The 18440-nt window shown below is 50.2% G+C and overlaps 1 protein-coding gene across 1 annotated transcript in view; it reads right to left on the bottom strand.

Annotated features, from left to right (window-relative positions):
• The window catches only part of atp6v0e1 (ATPase H+ transporting V0 subunit e1), a 40844-nt gene extending 24149 nt beyond the window's left edge, over positions 1-16695 (bottom strand). The window contains exons 1-2 of the mRNA XM_078550591.1: positions 16514-16695; positions 9470-9517 (exon numbers count right to left, since the gene is read on the bottom strand). Coding sequence (XP_078406717.1) covers positions 9470-9517; positions 16514-16617 — 152 coding nt within the window. The 5' untranslated portion in view covers positions 16618-16695. The remainder of the gene's footprint in view (positions 1-9469; positions 9518-16513) is intronic.
• Positions 16696-18440: the final 1745 nt, after the last annotated feature.

Raw genomic sequence — 18440 nt, 5'->3', positions numbered from 1 at the left:
GACCAATGAGAAGGGGGGGGGGACCAATGAGAAGGGGGGGGGGACCAATGAGAAGGGGGGGGGGACCAATGAGAAGGGGGGGGGACCAATGAGAAGGGGGGGGGACCAATGAGAAGGGGGGGGGGACCAATGAGAAGGGGGGGGGGACCAATGAGAAGGGGGGGGGGACCAATGAGAAGGGGGGGGGGACCAATGAGAAGGGGGGGGGGACCAATGAGAAGGGGGGGGGGACCAATGAGAAGGGGGGGGGGACCAATGAGAAGGGGGGGGGACCAATGAGAAGGGGGGGGGACCAATGAGAAGGGGGGGGGACCAATGAGAAGGGGGGGGGACCAATGAGAAGGGGGGGGGACCAATGAGAAGGGGGGGGGACCAATGAGAAGGGGGGGGGACCAATGAGAAGGGGGGGGACCAATGAGAAGGGGGGGGACCAATGAGAAGGGGGGGGACCAATGAGAAGGGGGGGGGACCAATGAGAAGGGGGGGGACCAATGAGAAGGGGGGGGACCAATGAGAAGGGGGGGGGACCAATGAGAAGGGGGGGGGACCAATGAGAAGGGGGGGGGACCAATGAGAAGGGGGGGGGACCAATGAGAAGGGGGGGGGACCAATGAGAAGGGGGGGGGACCAATGAGAAGGGGGGGGGACCAATGAGAAGGGGGGGGGACCAATGAGAAGGGGGGGGGACCAATGAGAAGGGGAGGGGACCAATGAGAAGGGGGGGGGACCAATGAGAAGGGGGGGGGACCAATGAGAAGGGGGGGGACCAATGAGAAGGGGGGGGGACCAATGAGAAGGGGGGGGGACCAATGAGAAGGGGGGGGGACCAATGAGAAGGGGGGGGGACCAATGAGAAGGGGGGGGGACCAATGAGAAGGGGGGGGGACCAATGAGAAGGGGGGGGGACCAATGAGAAGGGGGGGGGACCAATGAGAAGGGGGGGGGAACAATGAGAAGGGGGGGGGAACAATGAGAAGGGGGGGGGAACAATGAGAAGGGGGGGGGACCAATGAGAAGGGGGGGGGACCAATGAGAAGGGGGGGGGACCAATGAGAAGGGGGGGGGACCAATGAGAAGGGGGGGGGACCAATGAGAAGGGGGGGGGACCAATGAGAAGGGGGGGGGGACCAATGAGAAGGGGGGGGGGACCAATGAGAAGGGGGGGGGACCAATGAGAAGGGGGGGGGACCAATGAGAAGGGGGGGGGACCAATGAGAAGGGGGAGGGACCAATGAGAAGGGGGAGGGACCAATGAGAAGGGGGAGGGACCAATGAGAAGGGGGGGGGACCAATGAGAAGGGGGGGGGACCAATGAGAAGGGGGGGGGACCAATGAGAAGGGGGGGGGACCAATGAGAAGGGGGGGACAATGAGAAGGGGGGGACAATGAGAAGGGGGGGACAATGAGAAGGGGGGGACAATGAGAAGGGGGGGACAATGAGAAGGGGGGGACAATGAGAAGGGGGATGGGAAATACAGGACTGAAGGTGTTGTATCTGAATGCACGCAGTATACGAAATAAGGTAAATGAGCTTGTGGCGCAGATTGAAATTGGCAGGTATGATGTGGTGGGCATCACAGAGACATGGCTGCAAGGGGATCAGGACTGGGAGCTAAATATCCAAGGATATACATCCTATCGAAAAAATAGGCAGGTTGGCAGAGGGGGTGGGGTTGCTTTGTTAGTAAGAAATGAAATTAAATCAATAGCAAGAAACGATGTAGGGTCAGATGATGTAGAATCTGTGTGGGTAGAGTTGAGCAACTGCAAAGGTAAAAAAAACCATAATGGGAGTAATGTACAGGCCTCCGAACAGTAGTCAGGATGTGGGGCACATGATACACCAGGAGTTAGAAAAGGTGTATAAGAAAGGCAAGGTTACAGTGATCATGGGGGATTTCAATATGCAGGTAGACTGGGAAAATCAGGTTGGTAGTGGATCCCAAGAAAAGGAATTTGTAGAATGTCTACGAGATGGATTTTTGGAGCAGCTTGTGGTGGAGCCCACTAGGGAACAGGCAATTCTAGATTTAGTGATGTGTAATGAGGCAGATTTGATAAGGGAGCTTAAGGTGAAGGAACCCTTAGGAGGAAGTGACCATAATATGAAAGAATTTACCCTGCAATTTGAGAGGAAAAAGCTCGAATCAGATGTAACGGTATTACAGTTGAATAAAGGCAACTACAGAGGCATGAGGGAGGAGCTGGCCAGAATTGACTGGGAGATGAGCCTAGCAGGAAAGACAGTGGAACAGCAATGGCAAGAGTTTCTGGGAGTAATTTGGGAGACACAGCAAAAATTCATCCCTAGGAAGAAGCAGCATACTAAAGGGAGGATGAGGCAACCATGGCTGACAAGGGAAGTCAGGGACAGCATAAAAGCTAAAGAGAAAGCATACAATGCGAAGAGCAGTGGGAAACCAGGGGATTGGGAAGCCTACAAAGACCAACAGAGGACAACTAAAAAAGAAATGAGGGAGATTAAATCTGAAGGTAAACTAGCCAGTAATATAAAAGATGATTGCAAGAATTTTTTTAGATATATAATGGGTAAGAGAGAGGCAAAAGTGGACATTGGGCGGCTGGAAAATGACGCTGGAGAAGTAGCGGGGAACAAAGAAATGGCAGAGGAACTGAATAAGCACGTTGCATCAATCTTCACGGTGGAAGACACGAGTAACATCCTCAAAGTTCAAGAGAGTCGGGGGGCAGAGGTGAGTATGGTGGCCATTACCAAGGAGAAGGTGCTAGGAAAACTGAAAGGTCTGAAGGTGGATAAATCACCTGGACCAGATGGATTACACCCGAGTTCTGAAGGAGATAGCTGAAGAGATAGTGGAGGCGTTAGTGGTGATCTTTCAGGAATCACTGGAGTCAGGGAGGGTCCCAGAGGACTGGAAAATCACTAATGTAACCCCCCTGTTTAAGAAGGGAGTGAGGCAAAAGACGGGAAATTATAGGCTGATTAGCCTGACCTTGGTCGTTGGTAAGATTTGAGTGTCCATTATTAAGGATGAGATTTCAGAATTCTTGGAAGTGCATGGTAAAATAGGGCAAAGTCAGCATGGTTTCATCAAGGGGAGGTCATGCCTGACAAATCTGTTAGAATTCTTTGAGGAGGTAACGAGTAGGTTAGACAAAGGAGAGCCAATGGATGTTATCTACTTGGACTTCCAGAAGGCCTTTGACAAGGTGCCGCACAGGAGGCTGCTCAGTAAGATAAGAGCCCATGGTGTTAGAGGCAAGGTACTAGCATGGATAGAAGATTGGCTGTCTAGCAAGAGGCAGAGAGTGGGGTTAAGGGGGTCCTTCTCAGGATGGCGGCCGGTGACTAGTGGAGTTCCGCAGGGGTCAGTGTTGTGACCACAACTTTTCCCTTTATACATTAATGATCTAGATGAAGGAACTGAGGGCATCCTGGCTAAGTTTGCAGATGATACAAAGATAAGTGGAGGGACAGGTAGTATTGGGGAGGCGGGGAGGCGGCATAAGGATTTGGACAGGTTAGGAGAATGGGCAAAGAAGTGGCTGGCGGAATACAACATGGGCAAGTGTGAGGTCATGCACTTTGGTAGAAAGAATAGAGGCATAGACTATTTTCTAAATGGGGAGAGAATTCAGAAATCTGGAGTGCAAAGGGACTTGGGAGTCCTAGTCCAGGATTCTCTTAAGGTTAACTTGCAGGTTGAGTCCGTAGTTAGGAAGGCAAATGCAATGTTGGCATTTATTTTGAGAGGACTAGAATATAAAAGCAGGGATGTGCTGCTGAGGCTTTATAAGGCTCTGGTCAGACCACATTTAGAATATTGTGAGCAATTTTGGGCCCCGTATCTGAGGAAGGACGTTCTGGCCCTGGAGAGGGTCCAGAAGAGGTCCACAAAAACGATCCCAGGAATGAAAGGCTTAACATATGAGGAACATTTGAGGACTCTCTGTCTATACTCGGAGTTTAGAAGGATGAGGGGGGGAATCTGATTGAAACTTACAGCATACTGAAAGGCCTGGATAGAGTGGACGTGGGGAAGATGTTTCCATTAGTAGGAGCGTCTAGGACCCGAGGGCACAGCCTCAGACTAAAGGGAAGACCTTTTAGAACAGATGAGGAGAAACTTCTTTAGCCAGAGAGTGGTGAATCTATGGAATTCATTGCCACAGAAGGCTGTGGAGGCCAGGTCATTGAGTGTATTTAAGACCAAGATAGATAGGTTCTTGATTGGTGAGGGGATCAAAGGTTACAGGGAGAAGGCAGGAGAATGGGGTTGAGAAACTTATCAGTCATGATTGAATGGCGGAGCTGACACGATGGGCCGAATGGCCTAATTTCTGCTCCTATGTTTTATGGTCTTATGGTAGGCAGAACGCCTTTTTAGGATGCTGCTGCTCAGTCCAATTAGTGGAAATACCACTTGTGTCACTGCAACATAATAGCAGAATGAAATGGATTACTTAACCTGTTCAAATTTTTGAGAAAGTTGGCCTTTCCAGGATAATTTGAGGTAGATTAGGCACTTTTCAGGTCCAAAAGACATACGTTCATATAGGGACCCATTCTCTGTAAAAGAACTATGTTCAAGCCTTGTGCTTTTTTTAAAAAAATTGCCCAGAAGCACAGAGAACCTATAATTCCCTTTACTTTCTACGTGGCAATGCCTGAGTCCACTTACCAACCAATTAGCAACCTTTTTCTCCTGTAGTAAATTGTGATCGTTTGAAATTTGGCATTCTTGCATTTGTTTTGAATGCAAGACAAAAAGCTTCAGCAACAAGTGTCTCGTTGCAGCAATATTCTTATTAGAGTCAGAGTCATAGAGGTCTACAACACAGAAAAAGGCCCATTGAGTCTGCGCCGGTCAATCAAGTACCTAACTATTCTAATCCCATTTTCTGGCACTAGGCCCATAGCCCTGAATTTAACTATTTAACACCCCACCAATTTTCATGTCATCTGCAAACTTACTGATCAACCCTCCTACATTCAAGTCTAAATCGTTTATATACCACAAATAGCAAGGATAGTTGAAATCTCCCACTATTACTGCCCTATTGTTTTTGCATTTCTGAGAGACTTGATTACATATTTGCTCTTTATCTCCCCCATCGCTGTTCGGGATCTATCGTATAGTTTCAGCATTGTAATGGTCCCTTTTTTATTCTTCAGTTTAACTCATTTGGTCTCATTTCATCATCCTTCTACCATATCATCCCTTTGCAGATCACCTTCACTCAGTCCACAAGCATGACCCCGATCTTCCTGTCACTTGCCATTTCAATTCATCACCTTGCTCTCATGCTCACATTTCTGTCCTCGGCCTGTGCAAGCCGGTGGAACAGCACCTCATCTTCTGATTAGGCACTTTGCAGTCTTCTGGACTCAACATTGAGTTCAACAATTTCAGACATGAACTCTGTCCTCCATTTTGATTTCTCTCTCTCCCCCCCCCCGCCCCAAGTGCCAGTCTGTATCTTGTTCTTCTGTTTTTGCTTTTGACAGTACTGACCCTTTTCCACTATTAACACATTCTGCTATTTTTCTTTCAGGCAGTTCTGATCTTTTTCTGCTATTAACACCTGCTCTGGTCAAAAGCTTTAGTCTTTAATACTATCATTACCACCCCCTTTTTGTGTTCCATAGCATCTTTGTCATTTAATCTCTCCTGCCCTCCAACCTATACCTGAACTTCTATTTTAATCCACCTGCCTCTCCCCCCTTTCTCAACAGCATAAAACCCATCATATTTCAACCGCTTTCCAATGCTGCAGAAGAGTCATATTGGACTTCAAACATTACCTCTGTTTCTCTCTCCACAGATGCTGCCAGGCCTTTTTTTAAAAAAAAATCATTCATGGGATGTGGGCATCGGTGGCTAGGCCAGCATTTATGGCCCATCCCTAGTTGCCCTTGTGGTGGCGGCGGTGGACTGCCTTCTTGAACTGCTGCAGTCCATGTGGTGTAGGTACACCCACAGTGCTGTTAGGGAGGGAGCTCCAGGATTTTGACCCAGCAAGTGAAGGAACAATGATATATTTCTAAGTCAGGAAGGTGTAGCGCTTGGAGGGGAACTTTCAGGTGGTGGTGTTCCCATGTGTCTGCTGCCCTTGTATTCACTTATATTATTCATAAATATTCTTTAGTTTGATATTAGAACCAGCAGATTTTAATTATAAATTAGTACTCTTATACAAGAATTCAACTTTAGTTCATTAGATTCATTCAAGGCCCTATAATGTCACAGCAAAGCCACTTTGGACTGCACAATAGCACAAGCAGTAGCTAATATGCAATAACACAAATATGACAAAACAGACTCTTGTAGATCAATGCTCGACTCCAAGTTGTACTGTACCAAGTTATAAATTCCTTTTACACAACTTTAATTCAGATTCAGAGAATCATGTACATGAACTGGCTCCCTTATCTCAGCAGACTTATAACCCATCCTCCAGCAGACGTGTATCTGTGAGCTGGCTTCTGGCAAATTATTTTAAATCCAAGTGACATCAGCACTTTCTGTAGAGTCAGATTTGGAGAAACTAATAAATCCACATCCTTTATTCTGGTGCTGTACTCATTAATGCAGATTGTTTAAACATCAGGTTTATTATCCAAAGAGTGATGTGAATATGAAAATTTCTACCACATGAAGTGGTTGAAAGAAGGCTTGACACGCACAAAAGAGAAGGGAATACAGGTTTACCCTGATACAGTTAGACGTGGAAAGAATAGAGGCTTGTATGCAGCATATGCCAGCATGGACTGGTTGGGCTGAATGGCATTGTGCGCTATATATATCCTATGTAATACAGGGTAAGGCCCATAGGAGTGTTCATACATATGACTCCATGCTGCCTGCCCTCCCTCCAAAAGGATAAAAACTGAAGTAAACTAGACAAGTCAGTTTGATCAACAAAAAATTGAATCTTGATGTTTTATTGCAAGTATGAGAAATATTGGGACAGGCTACTATTTTATTTTCAACGCCATCTTTGATATAGTACTCTCTAGTAAAACACTGGCACACTACTGGCTTAAATTTCCTAGTCCAAAATCTCTATTTGATCTACTCAGTCTAGGTTATCATTAGTCTTAAGCTGCTCAATGATAATTTATAACAAATGGAGCCAGGGGGTTTACACAGTTGAAAATTGAGCAAAGCCACAACATGAGATCCATGCCAGACAAGCAGCAAAGTCAAATATTTGTGGTAATTGACCCAAGTCTTTCATTAATAGGCAAAAATGATATTTAAATACAATTACTTACATCAATGCTTCAGGATACGTTGATTTTACAAAACAAAAGCTTCCCGTGAAATCACAGCACTGAAAAGTGGCAAATGCAAAGATGCAGAACAAGGAAGCAAAAAAAGCAAAGCACCTGCACTTGGAAGTATTTTGTCACTTCTTAATTAAGAATACACACAGCGATCTGCTTCTGAACTCCAACCTTCTGAATGAAAAACAGAAGGTCCCTTTATTCCTTATTCTCGAGAGGGCAATACATCCAGGACTTTGTGTACCCTACTGTTAGGTTTTATATAACAATTTAACTAAAATGTCCTTTTACAAAAAATGCATAAACAGTAACCACAAACATGACAGACTGCTATCACATTTCTTTGTTAAATAATCAACTATGTTGGTTGAGACCTGGGAGAAAGTTGTCCACCCAGCCTCGGGCGATGCTTTGTGCAGAATCCTTTGGGTGGGGGTGGGAGTGAAGGTTCTATTATTAATTCTTAAATGCAAAACATTTACCAACCGTTTTCCATTTCATATTTTGCTGGTTTATCGTGACTGACTGTCAGAACAAGAAAACGTGTTTTAATTACAGTTAGAGGCTGACTTCTTGTATTCTAGCCAAATACTTCTATAAACAGAAAATTTTATACAAACATTTGACTTAAACCTGATCATTCCCAAATGCCAAATAGTAACCATTTTATACATTATAGTGCCATCTTCTGGTACTTCTCAAAGCTGTAAACATGCAGATCTAATCAAACATTAAGTTTGACAAATCTGTGAATACAGATGTTAAAATATCTAATTTTAAAGCAGTAACAATTATAGGCATTGACGCAGCAAAAATTTTGGGTACTGGCTGATTACGAAGCAAAAATAATTGAAAGACTAAAGAGCCCAGTGATTGAGAAATAATCCAAATAATCTTCAGCTATGATACATGTTCCTCATTTTATGACCATCACAGCTTTCAAGAAGTAACAAAATGTCACTCAGGCAATAATGGGTGATACTGCTGAAATTTATTCAAGATCTGTACATGACACGGTCAGAATTTCATTCTGCAAGTAAAACTTGTGCGCACTTTTTTTCCCCCCCATATGTTACACACCAGTCTCATCAAGACTAAAAATATTCACGCATTATTTCACCAATGCTGGCATGTAGCAATTGTCAAATAGGGACTAACCCCTCCAATAGAAAAACACCCCAAGTCACTTCAATGGGGGAATTGGGGGGGGGGAGGAAGAGAACAGAGAGAGAGAGAGAGAGAGAGGAAGGGGGTGAGGAAATTAGTGAAAATAAAATCCCATTGTGCTCACCCATCTTATCAATTCAATTGCTTATGTTGACAACAACCTGCACAACCCTGTTTTAGTAATTGCAGACAGGGACACACCAGCTTACACCCTTCAGTTTAGCAGAATTATCTGACAGAAACCAGAGTGGCAAGTTCCAAGATCAGTGTTATATACCAAAGAACACGCATAATCAATGTTTCAAAAAATCCTGTTTACACAGCTAGCCTTTTCTAGTTTGTCATTTGTAATGTAAACCTCCAAACCCAGCAAGTAACTTGACAGTCACCACACAATATTTATATTTGGAACAGAGCAAAATCTCACATGAGCAAGCACATTAGAATTTTTTTCCTTGTTACATTGTTTTGGGAAGGCAGAATGTAGTTGCATACCATTCAATAGAAGGTAGCAAGTTTTGCCAGATATAATGCGTGCAGAAAACATCACGATGTATTGCTCTTGCACCACCAAATACATTGGAAATAACAGCATGGCCAATATAAAATCCTGGAATGTAGTTTTAATTGTGATACCTGTGTGGTCTTAAGAATATACTAGCATCACATTTCTTATAATATGCTTTAACCTTAAGAGTAGCAAAAGGTTTAAGTTTAAAACCTTCAAGCAGCACTTTTAGAGGCAACAGTACAACCTTCTGCCATTATGCTAAAAACAGCAATTAACCAAGGACAGAAAACAATTTTAGTTCAGAAAATCAAGGAAAAGTTGGAACTATCCACACTACTAAAAATTCAAAGTGATGGTACACAAACAGTTATGTTCAAAACAAATCACACTTTGTTCAGGAACTCTCCATTATTCAATGTTCACTGCTATTTTTAATATGTTTCATTAGAGGCTAAATCATCAGTTCACAATGTACTTGAAGTATCCTTCAACAAGAATCATGATTTGTTTATACTCACAAAAGGTAGCAGCAAACAGCACTTGTCACAAGCATAGTATTAATAACACTGTGGAAGAAAATAGAAGATTTGAATACATAATTCACACTTTAAAATGAGCATTTGACCCCCCCTCCCTCCAGTCACCAAAGTGGTTTAACCTTAACCCAGTTTTCCCCAAAAATATAAAGCCAAAACTAATTAAAAGCAATTTATGAACATTGTCATTCAGTAACTTATCCTTGCACAAAAGACCCACTTGTTTACAGGATAAATGACAGTGTACACCATCAGGATCAGGTCACACCCAAGTATTCTACTGAAATTCATAGAGTCATAGAGGTCTACAGTACAGAAAAAGGCCCTTCAGCCCATTGAGTCTGCGCCGGTCAAACAAGTACCTAACTATTCTAAGCCCAATTTCCAGCACTAGGCCCATAGCCTTGTATGCCGTGGCATTGCAAGTGCACATCCAAATACTTCTTAAATGTTAAGAGGGTTTCTGCCTCTACCACCCTTTTAGGCAGTGAGTTCCAGATTCCCACCACCCTCTGGGTGAAAAATTCTTCCTCACATCCCCATCTAAACCTCCTGCCCCTTACCTTAAATCTATGCCCCGGGTTATTGATCCCTCCACCAAGGGGAAAGGTTTCTTCCTGCTTTCTACCCTATCTATGCCCCTTATAATAGGGTAATAAGAAATTCATTCCATTTTATTGCATTAAAGAAATACCAGTAGAAAATGTGCTCTAAATAATCGAAATTACATGTCATTTCTATGCCCAAACTCATTGCCCTGCTGCTCCATAAGCTTAAGTTATTTTCCATCAATAGGAAAATGATGCAGTGTCATTCTTAGCTCACATTATCAAAATACATAAAAGTGATATTTCCCTTCAAACATGCAGTCAAATAATTCCTAGCACTACTTTTGTTCTTACTGTAGTTTGACTGCAGAAATCTGCTATGCACATGTGTACTGCAGGAATACTGCTGTAATCTGGAAACAAAAGTAATATCATTCAACACCTGCAATTGTACCAGACATGGTTTCATCACCACCCAGATATAGAAATGAATTAACATTATGGCAAAATTGAAATGACATTCAATTTCAAACTCAGTTGTGAAACTGAATGAATATTTACACAATGAGCAGCATGTGTTTGTCACTCTCTACAACAACACTCATCCTCCCCTGCACACCCACCTCCATTACTACAGAGTCAATCCCCTCACATTCCAAAGGGCAGAACGTCATCCCCTTTCACTCAACCGTACGCAGCACAAGCATGTCTGCCTCCTTCACTCACTTTTTCACACATACACCACAATGTAGGACTCCGACAATCCCCTCTCTGCTCTTAGCACCTCCCATAAATCAATTCAATTCTCAAAGCAGGATGCTGCTTCTAAGTTCTTGTCACATTTCCCAAAGCAGGGCTGGCCTCCCTTCCCATCACACCCTGCCTGGCACCCCCCCGCCCCCAGCTGAAGGTCAACATCCTCGCCAAGGGGGGCAGAGAAGAGGAGAGATTGGGGGGGGGGGGGGGGGGGAGAGAGAGAGAGAGATTGGGGGGGGGAAGAGGAGAGATTGGGGGGGGGAGGGAGAGAGAGAGAGATTGGGGGGGGGGGGGGGGAGAGAGGGAGAGCTTGGGGGGGGGGAGGGAGAGAGGGAGAGCTTGGGGGGGGGGAGGGAGAGAGGGAGAGCTTGGGGGGGGGGGGGGGGGAAGAGGAGAGCTTGGGGGGGAAGAGGAGAGCTTGGGGGGAAGAGGGGGGAAGAGGAGAGCTTGGGGGGGAAGAGGAGAGCTTGGGGGGGAAGAGGAGAGCTTGGGGGGGAAGAGGAGAGCTTGGGGGGGAAGAGGAGAGCTTGGGGGGGAAGAGGAGAGCTTGGGGGGAAGAGGAGAGCTTGGGGGGGAAGAGGAGAGCTTGGGGGGGAAGAGGAGAGCTTGGGGGGGAAGAGGAGAGCTTGGGGGGGAAGAGGAGAGCTTGGGGGGGAAGAGGAGAGCTTGGGGGGGAAGAGGAGAGCTTGGGGGGGAAGAGGAGAGCTTGGGGGGGAAGAGGAGAGCTTGGGGGGGAAGAGGAGAGCTTGGGGGGGAAGAGGAGAGCTTGGGGGGAAGAGGAGAGCTTGGGGGGGAAGAGGAGAGCTTGGGGGGGAAGAGGAGAGCTTGGGGGGGAAGAGGAGAGCTTGGGGGGGAAGAGGAGAGCTTGGGGGGGAAGAGGAGAGCTTGGGGGGGAAGAGGAGAGCTTGGGGGGGAAGAGGAGAGCTTGGGGGGGAAGAGGAGAGCTTGGGGGGGAAGAGGAGAGCTTGGGGGGGAAGAGGAGAGCTTGGGGGGGAAGAGGAGAGCTTGGGGGGGAAGAGGAGAGCTTGGGGGGGAAGAGGAGAGCTTGGGGGGGAAGAGGAGAGCTTGGGGGGGAAGAGGAGAGCTTGGGGGGGAAGAGGAGAGCTTGGGGGGGAAGAGGAGAGCTTGGGGGGGAAGAGGAGAGCTTGGGGGGGAAGAGGAGAGCTTGGGGGGGAAGAGGAGAGCTTGGGGGGGAAGAGGAGAGCTTGGGGGGGAAGAGGAGAGCTTGGGGGGGAAGAGGAGAGCTTGGGGGGGAAGAGGAGAGCTTGGGGGGGAAGAGGAGAGCTTGGGGGGGAAGAGGAGAGCTTGGGGGGGAAGAGGAGAGCTTGGGGGGGAAGAGGAGAGCTTGGGGGGGAAGAGGAGAGCTTGGGGGGGAAGAGGAGAGCTTGGGGGGGAAGAGGAGAGCTTGGGGGGGAAGAGGAGAGCTTGGGGGGGAAGAGGAGAGCTTGGGGGGGAAGAGGAGAGCTTGGGGGGGAAGAGGAGAGCTTGGGGGGGAAGAGGAGAGCTTGGGGGGGAAGAGGAGAGCTTGGGGGGGAAGAGGAGAGCTTGGGGGGGAAGAGGAGAGCTTGGGGGGGAAGAGGAGAGCTTGGGGGGGAAGAGGAGAGCTTGGGGGGGAAGAGGAGAGCTTGGGGGGGAAGAGGAGAGCTTGGGGGGGAAGAGGAGAGCTTGGGGGGGAAGAGGAGAGCTTGGGGGGGAAGAGGAGAGCTTGGGGGGGAAGAGGAGAGCTTGGGGGGGAAGAGGAGAGCTTGGGGGGGAAGAGGAGAGCTTGGGGGGGAAGAGGAGAGCTTGGGGGGGAAGAGGAGAGCTTGGGGGGGAAGAGGAGAGCTTGGGGGGGAAGAGGAGAGCTTGGGGGGGAAGAGGAGAGCTTGGGGGGGAAGAGGAGAGCTTGGGGGGGAAGAGGAGAGCTTGGGGGGGAAGAGGAGAGCTTGGGGGGGAAGAGGAGAGCTTGGGGGGGAAGAGGAGAGCTTGGGGGGGAAGAGGAGAGCTTGGGGGGGAAGAGGAGAGCTTGGGGGGGAAGAGGAGAGCTTGGGGGGGAAGAGGAGAGCTTGGGGGGGAAGAGGAGAGCTTGGGGGGGAAGAGGAGAGCTTGGGGGGGAAGAGGAGAGCTTGGGGGGGAAGAGGAGAGCTTGGGGGGGAAGAGGAGAGCTTGGGGGGGAAGAGGAGAGCTTGGGGGGGGAAGAGGAGAGCTTGGGGGGGAAGAGGAGAGCTTGGGGGGGAAGAGGAGAGCTTGGGGGGGAAGAGGAGAGCTTGGGGGGGAAGAGGAGAGCTTGGGGGGGAAGAGGAGAGCTTGGGGGGGAAGAGGAGAGCTTGGGGGGGAAGAGGAGAGCTTGGGGGGGAAGAGGAGAGCTTGGGGGGGAAGAGGAGAGCTTGGGGGGGAAGAGGAGAGCTTGGGGGGGAAGAGGAGAGCTTGGGGGGGAAGAGGAGAGCTTGGGGGGGAAGAGGAGAGCTTGGGGGGGAAGAGGAGAGCTTGGGGGGGAAGAGGAGAGCTTGGGGGGGAAGAGGAGAGCTTGGGGGGGAAGAGGAGAGCTTGGGGGGGAAGAGGAGAGCTTGGGGGGGAAGAGGAGAGCTTGGGGGGGAAGAGGGGGGAAGAGGAGAGCTTGGGGGGGAAGAGGAGAGCTTGGGGGGGAAGAGGAGAGCTTGGGGGGGAAGAGGAGAGCTTGGGGGGGAAGAGGAGAGCTTGGGGGGGAAGAGGAGAGCTTGGGGGGGAAGAGGAGAGCTTGGGGGGGAAGAGGAGAGCTTGGGGGGGAAGAGGAGAGCTTGGGGGGGAAGAGGAGAGCTTGGGGGGGAAGAGGAGAGCTTGGGGGGGAAGAGGAGAGCTTGGGGGGGAAGAGGAGAGCTTGGGGGGGAAGAGGAGAGCTTGGGGGGAAGAGGAGAGCTTGGGGGGGAAGAGGAGAGCTTGGGGGGGAAGAGGAGAGCTTGGGGGGGAAGAGGAGAGCTTGGGGGGGAAGAGGAGAGCTTGGGGGGGAAGAGGAGAGCTTGGGGGGGAAGAGGAGAGCTTGGGGGGGAAGAGGAGAGCTTGGGGGGGAAGAGGAGAGCTTGGGGGGGAAGAGGAGAGCTTGGGGGGGAAGAGGAGAGCTTGGGGGGGAAGAGGAGAGCTTGGGGGGGAAGAGGAGAGCTTGGGGGGGAAGAGGAGAGCTTGGGGGGGAAGAGGAGAGCTTGGGGGGGAAGAGGAGAGCTTGGGGGGGAAGAGGAGAGCTTGGGGGGGAAGAGGAGAGCTTGGGGGGGAAGAGGAGAGCTTGGGGGGGAAGAGGAGAGATTGGGGGGGAAGAGGAGAGATTGGGGGGGAAGAGGAGAGATTGGGGGGGAAGAGGAGAGATTGGGGGGGAAGAGGAGAGATTGGGGGGGAAGAGGAGAGATTGGGGGGGAAGAGGAGAGATTGGGGGGGAAGAGGAGAGATTGGGGGGGAAGAGGAGAGATTGGGGGGGAAGAGGAGAGATTGGGGGGGAAGAGGAGAGATTGGGGGGGAAGAGGAGAGATTGGGGGGGAAGAGGAGAGATTGGGGGGGAAGAGGAGAGATTGGGGGGGAAGAGGAGAGATTGGGGGGGAAGAGGAGAGATTGGGGGGGAAGAGGAGAGATTGGGGGGGAAGAGGAGAGATTGGGGGGGAAGAGGAGAGATTGGGGGGGAAGAGGAGAGATTGGGGGGGAAGAGGAGAGATTGGGGGGGAAGAGGAGAGATTGGGGGGGAAGAGGAGAGATTGGGGGGGAAGAGGAGAGATTGGGGGGGAAGAGGAGAGATTGGGGGGGAAGAGGAGAGATTGGGGGGGAAGAGGAGAGATTGGGGGGGAAGAGGAGAGATTGGGGGGGAAGAGGAGAGATTGGGGGGGAAGAGGAGAGATTGGGGGGGAAGAGGAGAGATTGGGGGGGAAGAGGAGAGATTGGGGGGGAAGAGGAGAGATTGGGGGGAAGAGGAGAGATTGGGGGGGAAGAGGAGAGATTGGGGGGGAAGAGGAGAGATTGGGGGGGAAGAGGAGAGATTGGGGGGGAAGAGGAGAGATTGGGGGGGAAGAGGAGAGATTGGGGGGGAAGAGGAGAGATTGGGGGGGAAGAGGAGAGATTGGGGGGGAAGAGGAGAGATTGGGGGGGAAGAGGAGAATTGGGGGGGAAGAGGAGAGATTGGGGGGGAAGAGGAGAGATTGGGGGGGAAGAGGAGAGATTGGGGGGGAAGAGGAGAGATTGGGGGGGAAGAGGAGAGATTGGGGGGGAAGAGGAGAGATTGGGGGGGAAGAGGAGAGATTGGGGGGGAAGAGGAGAGATTGGGGGGGAAGAGGAGAGATTGGGGGGGAAGAGGAGAGATTGGGGGGGAAGAGGAGAGATTGGGGGGGAAGAGGAGAGATTGGGGGGGAAGAGGAGAGATTGGGGGGGAAGAGGAGAGATTGGGGGGGAAGAGGAGAGATTGGGGGGGAAGAGGAGAGATTGGGGGGGAAGAGGAGAGATTGGGGGGGAAGAGGAGAGATTGGGGGGGAAGAGGAGAGATTGGGGGGAAGAGGAGAGATTGGGGGGGAAGAGGAGAGATTGGGGGGGAAGAGGAGAGATTGGGGGGGAAGAGGAGAGATTGGGGGGGAAGAGGAGAGATTGGGGGGGAAGAGGAGAGATTGGGGGGGAAGAGGAGAGATTGGGGGGAAGAGGAGAGATTGGGGGGGAAGAGGAGAGATTGGGGGGGAAGAGGAGAGATTGGGGGGGGGGGGGAAGAGGAGAGATTGGGGGGGAAGAGGAGAGATTGGGGGGAAGAGGAGAGATTGGGGGGGAAGAGGAGAGATTGGGGGGGAAGAGGAGAGATTGGGGGGGAAGAGGAGAGATTGGGGGGAAGAGGAGAGATTGGGGGGGAAGAGGAGAGATTGGGGGGGAAGAGGAGAGATTGGGGGGGAAGAGGAGAGATTGGGGGGGAAGAGGAGAGATTGGGGGGGAAGAGGAGAGATTGGGGGGGAAGAGGAGAGATTGGGGGGGAAGAGGAGAGGGGAGGAGAGATTGGGGGGAAGATTGGGGGGGAAGAGGAGAGATTGGGGGGGAAGAGGAGAGATTGGGGGGGAAGAGGAGAGATTGGGGGGGAAGAGGAGAGATTGGGGGGGAGAGGAGAGATTGGGGGGGAGAGGAGAGATTGGGGGGAAGAGGAGAGATTGGGGGAAGAGGAGAGATTGGGGGGAAGAGGAGAGATTGGGGGGAAGAGGAGAGATTGGGGGGAAGAGGAGAGATTGGGGGGAAGAGGGAAGAGGAGAGATTGGGGGGAAGAGGAGAGATTGGGGGGAAGAGGAGAGATTGGGGGGAAGAGGAGAGATTGGGGGGAAGAGGAGAGATTGGGGGGAAGAGGAGAGATTGGGGGGGGGGAAGAGGAGAGATGGGGGGGGGGAAGAGGAGAGATTGGGGGGAAGAGGAGAGATTGGGGGGAAGAGGAGAGATTGGGGGGGGGGGGAAGAGGAGAGATGGGGGGGGGGGAAGAGGAGAGATGGGGGGGGGGGGAAGAGGAGAGATGGGGGGGGGGGAAAGAGGAGAGATGGCGGGGGGGGGAGAGAGAAGAAATGGGGATGTCCCGCTTCCAACTTCCACCAGTCTCACCCACCCCCTTTAACTGTGTAGTTCTGCCCCTCACCTCCCCAGCTTTACCATGAACAGTCTGCTGGAGAACCTGCAAACTCCACTCAGCGTTTGCTGAGCCGCTGCCCCCAAGCTGCTCAGCAAGCCCCATAAGCCCCTCTAGCTCCTCTCCAGTTGCCTCCACCAGCCTCACCCTCTATTCGGTCCTTTAGGAATGAACCAAGGCACAACGCCGCCCACGACGCCCCAGAAGACGGTGAGGACGATGATGGGCACCGTAAGGCCGCTGTAACCCATGGCGCAGACACCAAACAACTTGCAGCCTCCAACACCCTCCGTCCACCGGAAACCAGCCCACCGGCAGTGACGCTTCAATCCTAGGCCCGCCTCCGCTGCGTCATGCGCCCGGCATGAGCCTGACGTCACAATGAAGTTCTGACTGACCGCTGGAACTGTCCAATCAAGAGCGCCGCGACACTTGGAGTGGGTTCACTCTATGGTTGAATGTTTGATACTTAGTGATTGAATTGGAAGTTGCAGGGTGATTGATTCCCTTCTTCTCCTAGCCGCAGATCCAGCGCAATCCGACTAGCTCAGTTTACAGATCAATGTTCTGCTTCAGTGATTGCACACAGACAGGAAACACGAAGTTTCCTAGAAAAAAATTACCAGTTATTTATGAAGAAAATGTTTTGTGTACCATATTTTTGAGAGAAGGTAAAATGAGAACAACCATTTTTCTTAATTACAAATGAGTTTATTCGGTGAAAGATGTTAATACTGGGATCTTCCCATTTTGGGCAAATTTTTCGTGTCAAGGGATCTCAGATGAGATACAGCACCGTTAGATGCAAAGCGAAGCTCAGGATGGCATCAATGAATACATTTGTGTGACATTTGCCTTTTTCCAGCACGTGACCACTTTGAATATGATCATTGATCTATTGTCCATTGACAGGAAACTTTCACAACATCACTATTAAACCCTCACCCACATTCTCTTTTCATAGTGTCCTCAGCCCAACCATCTTCAGCTGGTTCATCAATGACCTTCCTTCCATCATTAGGTCAGAAGTGGGGATGTTCGCTGATGATTGCCCAATGTTCAGCACCATTCGTGACTCCTCAGATACGGAAGCAGTCCATGTCCAAATGCAGCTAGACCTGGATAATATCTAGGCTTGGGCTGACAAGTGGCAAGTAACATTCAAGCCACACAAGTGTCAGGCAATGACCAACTCCAACAAGGGAGAACCCAACTATTGCCCCTTGATATTCAATGGGATAACCATCACTGAATACTCCATTATTAACATCCTGGGGGTTACCATTGACCAGAAACTGAACTGGACTAGCCATATAAATACTCTGGCTACAAGAGCAGGTCAGAGGCTAGGAATCCTGCGATAAGTAACTCACCACCTGACTCCCCAAAGCCTGTCCACCATCTACAAGGCACAGGTCAGGAGTGTGATGAAATACTCCCCACTTGCCTGGATGAGTGCCGCTCCCACAACACTCAAGAAGCTTGACACCGTCCAGGACAAAGCAGCCCACTTGATTGGCACCACATCCGCAAACATTCACTCCCTCCACCGCTGACGCACAGTAGCAGCAGTGTGTACCATCTACAAGATGCACTGCAGGAATTCACCAAGGGTCCTTCAGCAGCACCTTCCAAACCCATGACCACTACCATCTAGAAGGACAAGGGTAGCAGATAGATGGGAACACCGCCACCTGGAAGTCACTCACCATCCTGACTTGGAAATATATCGCCATTCCTTCACTGTCGCTGGGACAAAATACTGGAACTCCCTTTCTAACAGCACTGTGGGTGTACCTACACCACATGGACTGCAGTGGTTCTAGAAGGCAGTTCACCACCACCTTCTCAAGGGCAACTAGGGATGGGCAATAAATGCTAGCCCAACCAGCAAAGCCCACACCCCGTGAAAGAAAAAAAAATCCTGCACCTCTTTTGAAGATTTTCACACTGAATGATTGAGAGACTTGGCTATCCATCTTTACCTTCCAGTGAAATAGAAGGAAAGTTAAAAATTGAACAAGTATGAGGAAAATAGAAAAAAGCGAGGGGAGAGAAAACACACAGAGGAGAA

The sequence above is a fragment of the Cetorhinus maximus genome, chromosome 10, assembly GCF_964194155.1.
Source record: "Cetorhinus maximus chromosome 10, sCetMax3.hap1.1, whole genome shotgun sequence".
Taxonomy (NCBI): domain Eukaryota; kingdom Metazoa; phylum Chordata; class Chondrichthyes; order Lamniformes; family Cetorhinidae; genus Cetorhinus; species Cetorhinus maximus.
Note: the sequence above shows the minus strand (reverse complement) of the source record. Positions and strands in the feature narration are given on the sequence as shown.